An 18,982-nucleotide genomic window follows, 5' to 3' on the forward strand; every position below is an offset into this window, starting at 1 on the left:
TGCTGAGCCCGCCAAAACCCACTCCCCACAACTGTACACCACTACCATAGCACTAAGGGGTGAAGGGGGGGGCACCTACATGTGGGTGCAGTGGGTTTCGGGTGGGTTTTGAAGAGCTCACATTTACCACCACAAGTGTAACAGGTAGGGGGGGATGGGCCTAGGTCCACCTGACTGAAATCCACTGCACCCACTAAAAACTGCTCCAGGGACCTGCATACTGCTGTGATGGAGCTGGGCATGACATTTGAGGCTGGCATAGAGGTTGGAAAAAATGTTTTTAAAATTTTTTGGGGGTGGGAGGGGGTTGGTGACCACTGGGGGAGTAAGGGGAGGTCATCCCCGATTCCCTCCGGTGGTCATCTGGTCAGTTCGGGCACCTTTTACAGGCTTGGACATGAAAAAAATGGACCAAGTAAAGTCAGCCAAATGCTTGTCAGGGACACCCTTCTTTTTTCCATTATCGGCCGAGGACGCCCATCTCCTAAGCACGCCCCGTCCAGCCTTCGCTACACTGCCGACACGCCCCCTTGCACTTTGGTTGTCCCCGCGACGGAAAGCAGTTGAGGGCGCCCAAAATTGGCTTTCGATTATGCCGATTTGGCCGACCTTGCAAGAAGGACACCCATCTCCCTGTTTGTGTCGGAAGATGGGCGCCCTTCTCTTTCGAAAATGCCCCTGATAGTGATTAAAGAGCTGGGAAGAAGACGATCTGAGTTCAAATCCTGTTTCTGCTGTTGCCACTTCCAGTGATTCTAAGTAACCTGTTTTACGTCTCTGTACCTCATGTATCCACTTTAATCATGATGAGATTGATTGATTGATTGATTGATTGATTGATTGCATATGGGTACAGAGTGCTGTACAGAGTGCTGGTGTAAAAGAAAATAGAATAAAATTAGATATAGCATCACAGCAATGTAATAAAAGTTCATTTGCATGTGGTATTTTCCCTCCAGGCAACAGGTCAGGCTTAACTTCACCTTACTGGGAAAGAAAGCCTGGGGTTCAGTTATGAAGGCAGCACTATCATGGTGGCACTCACGTTAAATAACCTCGCACTACATTCATGTGACAGATTTAATGCCTGCTGAATTTATAATTCGGCAATAAGCAAGCAAAGTGTGGAATAACACCAAGGCAGAGGCAAAATAGCCAGAGCTGACAAACAGTAGATGCGACCAACTACAAATATTTGATACAAACCTCAATAAATATTCAAGTCTGTGAAGTAACTCTATAGATTTCAACAAAGTGAAAAGTGGGTGGAAAAAGCCTCAAAGAGCTCCAGGTAGAACCTTCGGAGCTAATAACTCGTCATCATTGGCAAAAGCCCACACCATAATTTAAGTGCAAAAGCACCACCCTTTCATTTCTTATCATTTTTTTTAACCAAGTGAAATGCACTTATCTAGCCTACTCCAGCAGAATAAAGTAGTCCCCAGACCGACTTCGGCCAGCGTTTTCTACTGCTGTCTCAAGGTCGGGACTTCTGGCTTTTGCAGTTGCAGTTCACAGGCACAGGGTGGAGTCAGTTCACGTACAGTGTGTATAGAGTTACCATATTTGGTCCCCCAAAAAAGAGGACACATGCCCTGCCCCCTTTCACACCCCCGCTCCGCCCCCTTTCACACCCTTGCACCGCCCCCTGTCACATATTCCCCTCCCCCCCTTTCATACACCCCATCACCCCCCTTCCCTTACCTTACTCTACTGCCCTGGTAGTCTAGTGACTTCTTCGGGGCAGGAAAGAGCCCTCTCTTTGCTGCCCGGAGCACTGCCCTGCATCCTGTTGCTGATCTCGGCGCCAATTCAAAATGGCCGCCGAGAGTTGAAGTCTCTCGAGGTCGCTTCAACTCACGGCGGACATTTTGAATCAGCGCTGAGATCAGCAACAGGATGCAGGGCAGTGCTCCGGGCAGGAAAGAGGGGGCTCTTTCCTGCCCTGAAGGCGGAAGAGGTCAGTAGACCACCAGGGCAGTAGAATAGTAAGTAAGGGGAGGGGAGGGCCGGGAGGCAGAAATCCGGACAAACAGGCAGATTGGCAAAACCCGCCCGGTTGCCCGGACAAGCCCTCAAAACGGGGACATGTCCAGGTAAATCCGGACATATGGTAACCCTAAGTGTGTAGGCAGTTCACAGCACAGGCACAAGGTAGAGGCACACATTGTGGACCTTTGCTGTTTCCCTCTAGCCTGGAATATTTATTAGGATTTATTTACCGCCTTTTTGAAGGAATTCACTCAAGGCGGTGTACAGTAAGAATAGATCAAACATGAGCAATAGACAATTACAGCAGTAAAAATATTCAAAAACAATACAAAGTATGGCACAGTATACCAGGGGCGTAGCCACGGGTGGGCCTGGACGGGCCCAGGCCCACCCATTTTCCCTCCAGGCCCGCCCATCCTTCGCACGCTGTTGCTGCCCTTTTGTCCCGCAGAGGCAGCGTTCAGTGTTTCCATCCTGCCCTGTCTTTTCCCCAAGCTCCGCTGCATCGTCCCTGCAAGTGGAATCCTTCTCCTTTTCGGCCGTCGCGCTGCGCTGCCATACACACAGGCAGCTTCGCTCCTCCCTGCCGCGTCCATTCTGGCCCTCTCTGATGCACTTCCTGTTAGGGCCGGATGAACACGGTGGGGGAGAGCGAAGCTGCTGCGACGGCCGAAAAGGAGAAGTATTCCACTTGCAGGGACGATGCAGCGGAGCCTGGGGAGAAGACAGGGCAGGAAGGAAACGCTGAACGCTGCCTCCACGGGACAAAAGGGCAGCGACAGCGGGCGAAGGTTGTGGATGGGCGGGCCTGGAGGGAAAATGGCTGAGCTGCTGGGACATGGGAGGGAGAGAGGAGGAAGGGACTTGAGGGAAGGGAGAGAGCTACTGGACATGGGAGGGAGAGGAAGAAGGGACTGGAGCGAAGGGAGGGAGAGGAAGAAGGGACTGGAAGGAAGGGAGAGAGCTACTGGACATGGGAGGGAGAGGAAGAAGGGACTGGAGGGAAGGGAGGGAGAGGAAGAAGAGACTGGAGGGAAGGGAGAGAGCTGCTGGGACATGGGAGGGAGAGGAAGAAGGGACTGGCGGGAAGGGAGAGAGCTACTGGGACACGGGAGGGAGAGGAAGAAGGGACTGGAGGGAAGGGAGAGAGCTGCTGGGACATGGGAGGGAGAGGAAGAAGGGACTGGCGGGAAGGGAGAGAGCTACTGGACATGGGAGGGAGAGGAGGAAGGGGCTAGAGAGCTGCTGGACAAGGGAGGAAGAGGAAGAAGGGACTAGAGGGAAGGGAGAGAGCTGCTGGACATGGGATGGAGAGGAGGAGGGGATTGGATGGAAGGGAGAGAGCTGCTGGACATGGGAGGGAGAGGAGGAAGGAGCTGGAGAGCTGCTGGACAAGGAAGGAAGAGGAAGAAGGGACTAGAGGGGAGAGAGCTGCTGGACATGGGAGGATAGGGAGAGAAAGAGGGGAGATGGATGAAAGGATGCAGAGAGAAAGGGGAGAAACTAGAAGGATGTGGAGAGAGGGAGGAGACTGAACAGAAAAGGGTAGAGAGATAGACACTGGATAGAAGGAGAGGGGAGTTAGAGACACTAGATGGAAGGATCAGGAGAGAGGGTAGATGGGTGGAAGGATAAGGAGAGAAAGAGGGAAGACACTGGATGGAAGGGTAGGGAGAAAAAGGAGACGTTGGATGCAAAAGAAAGAGGGGAGACACTGGAAGGATGGGGAGAGAAAGAGGGGAGCTGCTGGATGGAAAGAGGGAGAGGACAGAGTAGGGAAAGACTGGAGAATAAGAGGAAGGGGCATGTGGCGAACAAGGGTGAGGAAAAGATGATGAAAAGCCATAGGTGATGAATGGACAGGAAACCCTGGCAAGAGAAAGACGAAGGAAAGCAGAATCTAGAGACTGGGAGCAACACAATGAGAAAAAGTAAATGGCCATACAACAAAGGTAAAGAAAATAATTTTATTTTAATTTAGGATAAAGTCCTGTGTTAATAAAGTTTCAGAGACCAATACTTCCTTCCTTAGGTCAGGAGAGGATACCGTAACAGCGTTATGCTGACCTGAGGCAGGAGGTTTTGGCCTCTGAAAGCTCATTGAAAAGGGTGTTAGGCTTTTAAATAAATTTTCTGAAACCTGATGCACTGAAAAGCAGCACTTTACCCTGTGTGACAAATGCATCTGATTAGTGTGACTAAATTTTGCTGGGGAAGGGGGGTAGAGAGAAAATTTTGTGCCCACCCACTTTAGGTTCAGGCCCATCTAAAATTGGCAGTCTGGCTACGCCACTGCGGTATACTATTTACAATGTCAACACAATACGTAATAGAACATTATAGGTGATAGCGAAGGGTGAACCAAAGATGTAACATGTAGAAGGGTAAGAAAGTAGGAAGAGTTAGAAAGTAAGGTGATTGATTCAAAGAAAGTTGCACCTGAGGTCAGAGAAATGGTTAAATATTATCTCAGCTAGGGTAGGAGTGGATAAACATGTCCTGCTGCAGTATAGGCAGCCTGAGTCACTCCTTGTGTGTGTGAGTGAGACTAAGGAGTTAGTTACTTCTTCCAGTAAAGACCTGGATTGAGGATTGTATTGAATATTAGTAGTTGATTGGATCAGTTAGTTCATCCTCTACCCATTTTTTTTTTTTTGGAAAACAGTAGACGTAAACAGGGCAGGGTTGATGCATAAACTAGGCCTAATATGTACATGGCCCAAAGCTAAGAGGGAACCTACAGATCTGACAAGCCTCCTGCACGAAAATGGTAAACTCCTAATAAAGTTGGGCACAGCTATGGTTTTAGTTAAGCAGAGCTAATGGCTGGCAGGCCTTCTAAATCTGAATATATTTGCCAGTAGTCTGTCTCCCTAGTAGTACACATGCTGTAATCCCCTCTCCCCATCTATATGGCTCCAGTCCCTCCCTAGGCCACATCCTTCCTCACTTTATTCACTTCCCCTCATTTCTTGGGCATTCCTCCACCCCTCTCAGCTGCCTCTTCCCTCCAGCTTGTCTTTCCAAAACAGCACAGGGAAATTGCAGGGACTGGTCATGTTTATCCTTACATTGTAGACCTCTTGTTAAACTGTACAGCACTGCGTAACCCTAGTAGCGCTCTAGAAATGTTAAGTAGTAGTAGTAATGTACTGCCTTTCTGTGGTATAACCAAAGCTGTTTACATATTATATACAGGTACCTTCTCTGTCCCTAGTGAGCTAGTGCAATGGAGGGTTAAGTGAATGCCAGGACTTTTAGGCCATATCACAGTCTTTCTAGGGCTGTGAGGATTTGGATGTAATTACTCCGTTTTCCAAGTGTAAGCTCAAGGTGAGTTAGTTTCAGGTAGAGTTGGTAGGTTCCTACAGCCCAGAGGGCAGAGATTCTGTTGGTACCAATTAATTATTAAAGATACAAGTCACAGGGAGCATTATTAGGAGAAGTAAGATTCAAACCCGATTTCCCTAGTTCGAAATATTAGAGGTAAAATAATAATTGTTTAATGTTCTCTGTTAGCAGGGTTTTTTTTAATCCATTTTCAGTTTTTGTTTTTTAATACATTTTCATTTCCGGGCTATTTTCATGTGTTCCACCAGAGATTAATATCCAGTTGAGCAACATCCTTCCAATTATTCAGAATTAACTACTACTACTACTTATCACTTCTATAGCTGTACTGTGTCCCTGAAAAGAAAATCCAGCAGCCCTGTATCCAGTTTAGATAAGGAATCCTCTACCCCCTGAGGAAAGTTCTGTTCTGATCTCGGTGCCAACTCAGTGTGCACCTACTGGGAAATTGCTTTTAAAAGGTAGCTCAGATGCAAAGCCGTGATAAAGTCACAGTGGTGACTGTGACCTCTGTCACTCTGAAACAGCCATGTCTACATTGACCCAAGTATCACTGCAAAGGGATGGCAGTATAGTGAGGATTTTTGGAACAGTAGAATGCTCCCCCACAGAAAGTCTAACAGAGTGTAATAATGAGATTATGATATGAATGGGGAAAATAGAACAGACGTTAGTGGTATATTGAGAACAGGTATCTGATAATTGATTGTATGCAGTGAGTGGGCTAATGTAACAAGGTGGGATGATGTCTCTGTGTGAGAGCGGTTATATTAAGATTATCTGACAAGTCTGTTCATCCTCTACAGCTTGCCATTCTTTCAGCCTAAAGATTTATAAATGACCAGAGAAGTAACAGAGCCCTAATTGAAGTTGAGATGGTCTTGTATAACCTCACATCTATTTTATTCAGGGCACCTCTTGAGGTTGACATGGTGATCTCACACCTATAAAAGCGCAAAATGGTTTCCTAGGAAAAATCAGGTTTTTGAGGCCTTAATCCTTAAATAAAACCTTTTGATAAGAACAAATAAAAATAACCAGGTATACTTTTCTGTCTTAAAGAGAAGATGTGAATATAAACTGGGATTAATTATCAAAGATACAACCATACTTTTCTTTCAAAAATTCTGTGCCCTTACAATTTACCTGCGTGCTCAGTCATAAAGTTTCCCCTGGATTGTATTGTTACTCCAATAAAACGGTATCTGCTTATATTATTATTTTGGGTATGTTTTACTCTGCATATGGAGCGGAGGAGAAGTCTAATGGCGTAGGAGCCCTTTTACAAAGATGCGTAAGGCCCTACGCGTGTCCAGTGCGTGCCAAATCAGCATTACCACCCGGCTACCACGTGCCCCAGGCGGTAATTCTGAATTTGGCGCACGTCGAAAACACGCGGTATGAAATATTTTCTACCGCGTGGTGCTTACCCAGCAGTAAACAGTAGTGTGCACGTGATGCATGTCTACCGGCCGGGTAGCGCGTGAGACCTTACTGCCAAGTCAGTGGGTGGCAGTAAGGTCTCAGGCTGAAAATGGACGTTTTTTAATTTGCCGCACGTCCATTTTACAGCCCCTTAAAAAAGGCCCTTTTCCAGGAAGCGGCAAAAACTGGCCTGGCGCACGCCCAAAAGTCATGCTCGCACTGCCGCAGGCCTCTTTTTGCCGCAGCTTAGTAAAAGGGCCCCTTAGAGCAGTGGGGTTCAAATCTCACTTCTGCACCTTTGTGATTTTGGGCAAGTCGCTAAACCCTCCTTTGCCTCGGGTGTAAACATAGAGCCTGGTATTCAACTGTCGGCCGTCAGCAATATTTAAGGCTGAATTTGATCCGGCTATTATTATTATTATTTATTACATTTGTACCCCACATTTTCCCACCTTTTTGCAGGCTCAATGTGGCTTACAGAGTATTGTTATGATAAAGTCGTTACATGATTTAAACACAGTCGATCATAAGCTGAGGTATAAGAGGATTTAGATGGAAAGGTGTTAGGTAAGGTCATGTGAGAGGTGTTTTTTGATGCACTTGGGTGGTTTAAGGAATGATTTGTTTCATTGAGGATGACTTTTGTAGGCTTTGTTGAAGAGAAGTGTTTTCAAAGCTTTGCGGAAGCTAGTTAGATTGTTCATGATTTTCAGGGCCATGGGTAAAGCGTTCCAAAACTGTGTGCTTTTGTACGCAAAGGTAGTAGCATAAGCCTGTTTGTATTTCACTCCTTTACAGCTGGGGAAGTTCAGATTGAGGAATTTGCGGGCCGATCTTTTGGCGTTTCTGGGCGGCAGGTCCACTGGGTTTAACATATAGAGTAGGGCATCTGCATGAATGATTTTGTGCACGGTCGTGCAGATCTTGAACTCAATTCGTTCCTTGAGCGGAAGCCAGTGCAGTTTCTCTCTTAAGGGCTTCGCACTTTCATATTTGGGTTTTCCAAAAATGAGTCTGGCTGCCGTGTTTTGGGTTGTTTGGAGTTTTTTAATGGTCTGTTCTTTACAGCCTACGTACAGAGCGTTACAGTAGTCCAGGTGACTTATCACTAATGACTGTACTAGGGTGCGGAAGATGTTTCTTGGGAAAAAGGTTTTATTCTTTTAAGTTTCCACATCGATTGGAACATTTTTTTCGTTGTATATTCTTCACGTGGGTATCGAGTGTGAGGTTTCGATCAATGGTGACTCCAAGAATTTTCAGATTTTCTGAGATAGGAATATCAATATCGGACATAATCCAGGCATAACACTGAATATTTATTTATTTATTTATTTATTGGTGCCTATATCCCTCATGATCTGAATTTATATATCCAGGTGACTGTGGCTATCAATCAATAATAATTTGATGCATTGAAATTTTAAGAGACACACAAAGCTGATAGCATGAAGGAAAAACAATTTTTTTTAAAATATCTGGATCTTACCCTGCTGCCAGAAGTTATCTGGGTGTTGGCTGATATTGAGAAGCATCACATCACTCCTTTGCTGAAGAAATATCACTGACTTCCTATTGCGTTGCTAATAAAGTTTCAAATCTTGCTTCTTGTCTTTCAAGGCAGAACTACCATCATATTTAGCAATATTAACTATTCCTTATACTCCTGTTTGGGTCTTCAGATCGCTAAATGACCATCGTATGGTATCGCCTAACCCCCATGCAGCTTGGTTCGACTTGACCTGGAAGCTCCTGCTGCGTCATAGAAGCGTGTGTCCTAGGCATATGGACGCACTTCCACATTGTGCTTTTCAGCCGTTTTTTTTTTTTTTTTTTAGTTCTATGACAGGAGGTGGTGGAGATGAAAACGGTAACGGAGTTCAAACATGCGTGGGATATGCATAAAGGAATCCTGTGCAACAGGAATGGATCCTCAGAAGCTTAGCTGAAATTGGGTGGTGGAGCAGGTGGGGGGAAGAGAGGTTGGTGGTTGGGAGGCGAGGATAGTGGAGGGCAGACTTATACGGTCTGTACCAGAGCCGGTGATGGGAGACGGGACTGGTGGTTGGGAGGCGGGAAATACTGCTGGGCAGACTTATACGGTCTGTGCCCTGAAAAAGACAAGTACAAATTCAAGATATGAGTTTATCTTGGGCAGACTAGATGGACCATGCAGGTCTTTTTCTGCCGTCATCTACTATGTTACTATGTAATTGTTTTACAGGTTCTTTTTGTAGGGTTCCACAACAACTTTCATGCCCCGGGGGGGTTATTGTTTATATACGCGTGTTTGGAAGCCTTGTGTAGCTTTTTTTCCGGCTGCGGGTGCTGTAGATGCACCTCCACAATGTGCTTCTAGCTTTTTTTTTTTTTTTTTGTTACATGACAACTTTTTTTACAGTGCTGTTATGTGCAGGACATACACCCATGGCATATGTAACACACACGTGCAAATACTATTAAAATATATATTTATTTTTGTTACATTTGTAACCCACGCTTTCCCACTCATGGCAGGCTCAATGCGGCTTACATATTGTATACAGGTACTTATTTGTACCTGGGGCAATGGAGGGCTAAGTGATTTGCCCGGAGCTGCCTGTGCCTGAAGTGGGAATCGAACTCAGTTCCTCAGTTCCCCAGGACCAAAGTCCACCACCCTAACCACTAGGCCACTCCTCCACTGACTGTACACTTCTCTGCTGAGAAGTCGCCATCATGCTACGACTGCTCCTGACCTCCCATAAAATTTTGCACATTAAAGGTTGGTTCACCTTTCTGTGCATCGCTTGGAATGCTCATTTTAATGCTAATCAGCTAGTTGTAATACATTTGCATATGACTATATGCTAATCAGCTAGTTGTAATAGATTTGCATATGACTGTCTTTGGCTGCTACCGCGAATGGTAAAAGCCACACAGAACTTCTTTGTGCATTACTCACTGAATAACGTGAACGCTAAACTAGCTAGAACCGGTCTAAATTGGACGTTGCTAGCACAGTAAGGTTTGTGCAGACTGTCGCGGCAATAGCCATAGGGTGCCCGCGGTATGGTTAAGTGTCACTCGATATCTGCTCAGAGATTGTTCCAGTGGCGTAGGAAGAGGGGGGCGGTGGGGCGGTACGCCCCGGGTGCACGCCGCTGGGGGGAGGGGGGTGTCGGCTCCGCTGGTTCCCTGCTCTCTCTGCCCCGGAACAGGTTACTTCCTGTTCCGGGGCAGAGAGAGCAGGGAACCAGCGGAGCCGACGTAGCTCCCAGCGACATGCACTCGGGGCGGACTGGCCCCTCCCGCCTGCCCCCCCCCCTTTCCTACTCTAGTGGTAAGAATGCGCTCCGGGGGGGGGTGCACCGTGCTGCACCCGGGGGGGGGGGGGGTGCACACCGGCGAACCGCCCCGAGTGTCAGCCACCCTCGCTATGGCACTGGATTCTTCATCGTGATTTAACCAGGCAGGAGCAGCAAGAACAAATTTTAAGATTTTAATGTTGATTTTTTAAATGCTTCCAGACTGGTCAGCTGACCTGTTTCATGAAATGAGGAGAACTTTCATATCATCTCAGCTGTGATTGCGAAAAGTACCCTGACTTTCAGAAATGTGGTATTTGTTAGCATTTGAACTTAGAGAAGAACAAAATTATTTATAATACCTTGACTTTATGAAGGCGAGGTCATTTCCACATTCTTAAACTATTTATGGATATGTGAATTATTTTCTTGTAATCTGCTTACATTATATATTGATCTTATATTGATCAGTGGAAGGTGGGTAAGCAAAGCAGATGAATAAGTGATTGGCAAGGCACATTGCCATTTTGTACCTTGCAGTGTTTTAGAGCTGGCCTTTTGACCGTTTTCGTGAGGTTCTTTTCCTCCTCTTTCGTTCCCTTGTCTTTATATGAGACCTAGCTTCGGGTCCCAGACCAGATTCCTGCTTGTTGGATGATAAAGACTGGGAGCATTATGGAAGGGAAATAGGCTGTCACCGTAACCTTATGGCTGGTTGAGGTAGTATTACTGTCTGGAAAGGTTGGACACAGTCCCCCTAATTTTCCAGAATTGCGCCCTAAAATGTACGCTTAGGGGTGAATTCTATATATGGCCGAAAAAAGCACTGTTCTATAAGCCACACCTAAACTTAGCCACACCCTACGCCTACCTCCTAACTTTCATTTCCCTCGACACTCAATCCCTCCTATGTTCAATTTACTTATCCGTTAACTCCATTATTATTACATTTACTACAATTTGTATAATCTTCTTAAAGACTTTGTAATTCTTTTTACTGTTACTATGTAAGCCGCATTGAGCCTGCTATGTGTGGTAAAGCGCGGGGTACAAATGTAATAAATAAATAAATAAAATAGCGCTTATGGCCGGGGGGCTTGCTTCTAACTTTGGACATGGCAATTTACACCAACTGAAATGTGGTACAAATGTACACACCTGAACTGGATTCATATCCCCCCATATTTTGTAACAATATGGGTGAATGCTAGGACTGCCCCATTCAGCCCATGACCCTCCCATTTTCACCCCCCCCCCCCCTCTTTTTTTATACTCGCACACAAAATTTAGGCAGGTAAGTTCCAATTAAATTTAATGTCAATAATTGCTTCTTAACCTAATTATCTGCTAATTAGCTTGTTCAATTACATTGCGTGTACTGTTTTTGGCAACTTATAGAATTAGGGGGTTAATGTGCAAATTAGCATGTGCAAGTTATAGAGTAAGGTCGGCTGCGTACATAAATTAATTTAATAATGAGGAGATATTTAATGTTAACGAGCAATAGGCAGTAAATGGCCTTAATTGTCGCTAATTAACACCAAGTAGCAGTTAAGTGCGCACCTGCCTTTAGTTGATATTCTAGAAGCTGCATGCACAAAATGTGTCGCACACAATTTCTAGAGGTGTGGACATGGGAAGGGATGGGGTAAGTCGGGGGCTTGCCCAGGTTATGGAATACTATCACTACACGCGTAACTGACATCAGCTAGGCGCACACACTAGTGCGCACACCTAAAATTCCATGCCTAAATGGACACTTAGGTTAGTATTCTATGGCGGCAACTATGCATGTAATGGCCATTATAGAATTCTTGCATAGCGCATTCTGGGGGTCCTTTTACCAAGCTGTGGTAAAAAGGACCCTGCGCTAGCTAGCAGCAGGGGCCGTTTTTCCTGAGCGCTGCGGCTCTTTTTACCACGGCGAGTAAAACAAAAAGCCTGAAAATAGCCATTGCCGTACAGTAAGATTGCTCTTACCGTGTGGCCATGTGAGGGGGAGCACTTCACCACCACTCATTGAGGTGGCAGTAAAGGTTAACCCAGCGGTAACCAGGTAGCGCGTGACGCTACCCAATTATCATCGGGTTAGCGCTGTGCTAGAACTTACCCTCCCCATTTTCCCTAGCACGGGAAGTGGTGCGATCTGGGGGTGGAAGTACCGCCGGTGCCCACGTTGGGCCAGCGGTGATTCCAGATTAGCGTGCGGTAAGTACGTGTTGGGCAAACCGCCACTTTGTAAAAGGGCACCTGTGTCAGCGATTAAAATTAGACTCCATTTCTTGAATTTACCCCATTGTTGACTGCCAGAAGCACTTCAGCATGCCAAATCCAAGAGAGGAGAGAAACGAGGAGAAAGAAAGGAATCCCCACCCCCCTCAAAACATAGACATCTTCTCTCTTTGTCTCACATACTTGCTCTCTCCCTGTCTTACTTCTCCCACCCCCCACCCCCACCCTTGCCTTTCAATTTGCAAAACTTTAGTTTCACCCTTTGGAATGCCTAAAGCTGGCTCATCCAACCTTTGGTCCGTAGTCCAGAACCAGGCCCACCAAATTATTTTTTCTGGCCCTCGGAAGCTTGGCAGTTCTTATGGTGTTTACAGCAGGATTCCTGCTTCCCCACCGTGACTCCGGCTCCCTGTGGCTCAAGCTTCCATGGTGGGGTAGCAGGAATCCTTCTGTTTTCTTCTGCAGCTGAAGCCAGGTGAGCGAAAAGAAACTAGGTGAACGCTGGGTGGGGTTACAGGAGCAAGAGCGAGACTGGGTGAAAGCTGGGGAGGGAATGATGTACCAGTATATTTTGGAACTATTTGCCAAAACGTGACAAAATACAGAGGTGCATGTTTTGGCCGTCCGAATGTTACAAAATATAAAATGCAGGGCCGCCAAGAGGGGAGGCAGGAGGGGCAAAATTCCCTGGGCCTGGGCCTCCAAGGGAGACCCGGAGCTGGGGTCTCTCTCTCTCTCTCCTGCTCCTGATAGGACCCGAGTGATCACGTCCCGACAGGAGCAGGAGAGAGAAAACTCCAGGGTCGTGGCCGGGCCCCCCTTGGAGGCTGGAGAGGACCCGGAAGAGCACCTCCAGCGCTGCTCTTCTGCCCAGCAGAGCGGTTGCTTTTCCACTCAGGTGCGCATGCTCGGTTTTGAAACCGGTTCAAATCCCACTGCTGCTCCTAGTTGATCTTGGGCAAGTCACTTAACCCTCCATTGCCTCAGGTACAAACTTAGATTGTGAGCCCTCCTGGGACAGAGAAATATCCAGAGTACCTGAATGTAACTCACCTTGAGCTACTACTGGAAAAGGTGTGAGCAAAATCTAAATAAATATTTCAGATTCTACATGGAATGTTGATATTATCTGAGATGCTACATGGAATGTTGGTCTACATGGAATGTTGCTACTATTTGAGATTCTACACAGAATGTTGCTAGTGGTTAGAGCACCGGTCTTGCAATCCAGAGGTGGCCAGTTCAAATCCCAGTGCTGCTCCTTGTGATCTTGGGCAAGTCACTTAACCCTCCATTGCCTCAGGTCCAAACTTAGATTGTGAACCCTCCTGGGACAGAGAAATATCCAGAGTACCTGAATGTAACTCAGCTTGAGCTACTACTGGAAAAGGTGTGAGCAAAATCTAAATAAAGAAATATTTGAGATTCTACATAGAATGTTGCTACTATTGGAGATTCTACATGGAATGTTGCTATTCCACTAGCAACATTCCATGTAGAAGGCTGCGCAGGCTTCTGTTTCTGTGAGTCTGACGTCCTGCACGTATGTGCAGGACGTCAGACTCACAGAAGCAGAAGCCTGCGCGGCCACATTGGTGATCTGCAAGGGCCGACTTCTACATAGAATGTTGCTAGTGGAGGAGTGGCCTAGTGGTTAGAGCACCGGATTTGCAATCCAGAGGTGGCCGGTTCAAACCCCACTGCTGCTTCTTGTGATCTTGGGCAAGTCACTTAACCCTCCATTGCCTTAGGTACAAACTTAGATTGTGAGCCCTCCTGGGACAGAGAAATATCCAGAGTACCTGAATGTAACTCACCTTGAGCTACTACTGAAAAAGGTGAGCAAAATCTAAATAAATAAGATTCTGGAATCTTAAAGAGTGACAAGATTCCATGCAGAATCTCAAAGACATTCCATATAGAACCCCAAAGAATAGCAATATTCTAGAGTGGAGGAGTGGCTTAGTGGTTACAACACCAGTGTTGCAATCCAGAGGTGGCAGGTTCAAATCCCACTGCTGCTCCTTGTGATCTTGGGCAAGTCACTTAACCCTCCATTGCCTCAGGTCCAAACTTAGATTGTGAGCCCTCCTGGGACAGAGAAATATCCAGAGTACCTGAATGTAACTCAGCTTGAGCTACCACTGAAAAAGGTGTGAGCAAAATCCAAATAAATCTATAAATAAATAGCATGTTCCTGTGATGTCGGAGAAGGAATAGAGGGGGTTAAATATAATGCTGTGTAAAGTATTGGGGGACGGGTGACACCAAGGGAGTTTGTGGAAAGTGACCTTCTGATATAACCTGTTTGTAACGAGAGACTTAACGTTTGAAGCCCCTCTTTTCAGGGTGAATGACTCTAGTAATTCCAGTATCTGTTTCTTCCGGTTTCACAGCTCAGTTCCAAGCTCCTCAATGGACCCTTATTCCTCGTGCAATAATAACTGTGAGTGCCAGACAGACTCCTTCACGCCTGTTTGCGGGGCAGATGGAATCACATACTTGTCTGCCTGCTTTGCAGGCTGCACTAGCAAGGTAAAGTCACGGGTGTTGATGATGAATAATGATTACTGAGCTGCCTTCTGTGTCTTATTGTGCTTTCCTGGTTCAGTATGTGGCTAGAAGATCTGTGTCTCAACCCACCGTTTTAATCAATCTTTGAGCGCTTTCAATTAAAATAGATTGCCCTAAGTCAGAAACAGTGAAGACAGGATTCAAGACGTGCATCTTCCATCTTCACCTTCCGCACTGAATCACGGTCACCGTTATAAATCCTGTCTGCCATCCCGGAATTTTCCCGGGGCGTAGTTTATTGGATCATGATAATAGAGTGTTGATAGGAGGCACCCCAAAGGCTGGGGTTGGCGAGACAACATTATATTAAATGAAATAGGTCGTACCATGTGGAGTAAAATGACACTATTATTTGTAGAACTTTGCAGGGTCCTTATCACAGTGAACTGTGACTGATCAAAGAATGAGTAGGTCTTTTGCAAACATTTCTGTATTAATCTTTTCAAGAGAAAGATGAAACGGGGTTGAGAAGGGAACCAGTAAGAACCACTTTGATCACTTAAGGGCACCCTGCAGTATTTCCGATTTTGGCGCGTGCCGAATCCCGCAGTAGAAAATAATTTCCTACCGCGGGGGGGGGGGGGGGGGGTGTTCCTGGCGGTAACTGGCAGCGCGCCCACGTTGGCACTCGCTGCATGGTTACCACGTGGGTAGCATGTGAGCTCTTACCGCCGAGTGGGTGGCGGTAAGGGCTCAGGCCATAAATACGCGCACGCTAGTTTTAATATTGGCGCCAGCACATTAAAAAGATTGCCTTTTCCCCAGCCAAGGTAAAAAGTGGCCCAGCGCGCACCCAAAAGACGCAGCCACTTTTTACCGCAGCTTAGTGAAAGGACCCCATACGTTTCATCACTTTTACTGTGGAAATATGGATCAACAATTAACTTGTAGGTGATGCCCTTCTACTGGACTGACGGTAACGTATCTTTGGGAGGTTTTCGAGATTTACCCAACTCTTCATCTGGTCAGTGGCAAAACAAAAGCAGTTACACTGGGTTCTAGCAGTACAAACTCATCTAGGTGTGTGATTGTTTGCATATGTTAGTATATTTCATGAAAGAGTGTGAGGGGATAGGTACGGGTAATAAGACAGTAATAATATACGGTTCAGAGGCCCTGTATTAATTTCCACATATCAAAAATCACTTTTATATAATTTATTGATGCATATGTGTTTTTATTGATTTGATGTTCTCTTTACCCTTTTGTTGTGAACCACACTGGGTTGAACTTTGTTCATTGAAGGTGGTAGATATAAATGCAACATAACATGAAAAAATGGCAATGTGTCTCCATACTGTTGCAGAAGTTTCTGCAACAGTATGGAGCCACTTTTCATAATTCGAAAAGTGGGACCAGGCCTCTGTGGTTAAGAGGCAAGTGGCCCTTCCTGATCGCTAGTAATCATATGGATGCAAACATTTCAACATTGGAGGGTGGCCAGTGTAACGCAGATTTTTAAAAAGGTTTCCAGAGGTGATCCGGGTAATTACAGACCGGTGAGCCTGAGGTCAGTGCTGGGCAAAATTGTAGAGACTATTATAAAGAAGAAAATTACAGAGCATATACACATAAGCATGGATTAATGAGACAAAGCCAACATGGATTTAGTGAAGGGAAATCTTGCCTCACCAATCGATTACATTTCTTTGAAGGGGTGAACAAACATGTGGATAAAGGTGAGCTGGTCGATATTGTGTATCTGGATTTTCAAAAGGCGTTTGACAAAGTACCTCATGAAAGACTCCAGAGGAAATTGGAGAGTCATGGGATAGGAGGTAGTGTTCTATTGTGGTTTAAAAACTGGTTAAAGGATAGCGTTAAATGGTCAGTATTCTCAATGGAGAAGGGTAGATAGTGGGGTTCCGCAGGGGTCTGTGCTGGGACCGCTGCTTTTTAACATATTTATAAATGATCTAGATATGGGAATAACTAGTGAGGTAATTAAATTTGCCGACAACACAAAGTTATTCAAAGTTGTTAAATCGCAAGAGGATTGTGAAAAATTGCAAGACGACCTTACAAGACTGGGAGACTGGGCATCCAAACGGCAGATGACTTTTAATGTGAAGCCCTACGTCTTGCCCCATCCTTGGCCACCTTTAAATCTAGACTGAAAGCCCACCTTTTTAACATTGCTTTTGACTTGTAACCACTCGCCTCCACCTACCCTCCTCTCCTCCTTCCTGTACACATTAATTGATTTGATTTGCTTACTTTATTTTTTTGTCTATTAGATTGTAAGCTCTTTGAGCAGGGACTGTCTTTCTTCTATGTTTGTGCAGCGCTGCGTATGCCTTGTAGCGCTATAGAAGTGATAAGTAGTAGTAGTAGTCTCTTGTAACCAGAGCTAATATTGTGATGTCATAATGCCTCAGTCCACCAATAAGAGCCAACCTCATCAGTGATGTCACAATGGCTTGATTGTCCTATACTTGGCTCACTTTTATTACATAGCTCTTTGAGCAGGGACTGTCTTTCTTCTATGTTTGTGCAGCGCTGCGTATGCTTTGTAGCACTATAGAAATGTTAAATAGTAGTAGTAGTAGTGAAGCAAGTGCAAAGAAAAGTCCATAAGCCACTATTAAAATGGACTTACTACTACTTAACATTTCTAAAGCACTGCTAGGGTTACGCAGCGCTGTACAATTTAACATGGAAGGACAGTCCCTGCTCAAGGAGCTTACAATCTAAGAGACAGGTGTACAATCTAAACAATCTAAAGACAAGTGTAGAGTCCGTCTGATAGGGCATACTGTATTTCACAAAAGGTTAGGTGCCGAAAGCGGCATTGAAGAGGTGGGTTTTAAGCAGAGATTTGAAGATGGGTAGGGAGGGGGCTTGGCGTAGGGGTTGAGGAAGATTGTTCCAAGCATAGGGTGAGGCAAGGCAGAATGAGCGGAGCCTGGAGTTGGCAGTGGTGGAGAAGGGAAAATCCACTTCTTATTTCTAGGATAAGCAGCAAAAAAAAATGTATTGTACTGTTTTGGGATCTTGCCAGGTACTTGTGAGCTGGATTGGCCACTGTTGCAAACAGGATACTGGGCTTGATGGACCTTCGGTATGTCCTAGTATGGCAACACTTATGCAATCCATATACTTCAGAAATGCTAGTACACCTACCTCTAAGGTGTCTTAAGTAATATAGTAGTTCCAAAACCCCTCCTGGAAAACCTCCAACCAGTCGGCTTTCAGGCTCTCTACAATGATTATGCATGAGGTTGATTGTATGCACTGCCTGTATTGCATACCTATGATTTATTTATTTATAGCATTTATATCCCACATTTTCCTACCCATGGGTAGGCTCAATGTGGCTTACATCAGTCTGAAAGACATACATCAAACAGGCAATAAACAATCAAATACATTGAAGTTGAAGAGGTTAGGGAGTAATTACAGAGGAGAAGAGAAGGAGAAGGGCAATAGGGTTCAATAAGTCGTTATGATAGCTACAGTTCAGGAGTTATGGATACAAGGAGGGACTTTGGCGTAAGCGTTTCCAAATAAATTTGTCTTGAGAGATTTTCTGAAAGTCGGATGATCAGGAGTAGTTTTTACAGATTTAGGTAATCCATTCCACAAATGTGCGCTAATATAGGGAAAGGTGGATGCATAAGTGGTCTTATACTTGAGGCTTTTGAATAATCTACAGAGGAGCTGTGACCTGAACCTAAGTTTATTTATCTCATATATATTCATTGTGAGTATCCTGAAAATTCAGCTGATAGACTTAAAAGCCACAGACCAGAGCCTGATTTACGTATAAGTTAGACAGTCTACAGCTTAGGGCCTCAGACTTCACTAGCATGGAAAACTATTAAATCTGTAATTTTTTTTTATTTATTTTTTTTATTTTTTGTTACATTTGTACCCTGCACTTCCTATTTAATTGAAGGGGTTCTCTTAAATGTTACAACTTAAGGACCACAATACACATAAATTTGGCCTTGCCACTGTCCGTGTGTGTATGTGGGTGTAGCTCTGGGTTCAAAATAGTGGCCACAACCTGTAGCAATAATCTTGCAAGACTCAGAGGAGTGACAGCCATATTGAGCCTGGATTGGCAACTCCAACATTGGGGTAACCGAGGGCAATGCCGGACAGACTTATACAGTCCA

At 45.4% G+C, this 18,982-nt stretch overlaps 1 protein-coding gene across 1 annotated transcript in view; it reads left to right on the top strand.

Moving 5' to 3' along the window:
* SLCO3A1 (solute carrier organic anion transporter family member 3A1) overlaps positions 1–18,982 on the top strand; it is a 417,332-nt gene that overhangs the window by 359,361 nt on the left and 38,989 nt on the right. The window contains exon 7 of the mRNA XM_030192656.1: positions 14,684–14,822. Within this exon, the coding sequence (XP_030048516.1) occupies positions 14,684–14,822 (139 nt within the window). The remainder of the gene's footprint in view (positions 1–14,683; positions 14,823–18,982) is intronic.

The sequence above is a fragment of the Microcaecilia unicolor genome, chromosome 1 (genome assembly GCF_901765095.1).
Source record: "Microcaecilia unicolor chromosome 1, aMicUni1.1, whole genome shotgun sequence".
NCBI classification, from domain to species: Eukaryota; Metazoa; Chordata; class Amphibia; order Gymnophiona; family Siphonopidae; genus Microcaecilia; species Microcaecilia unicolor.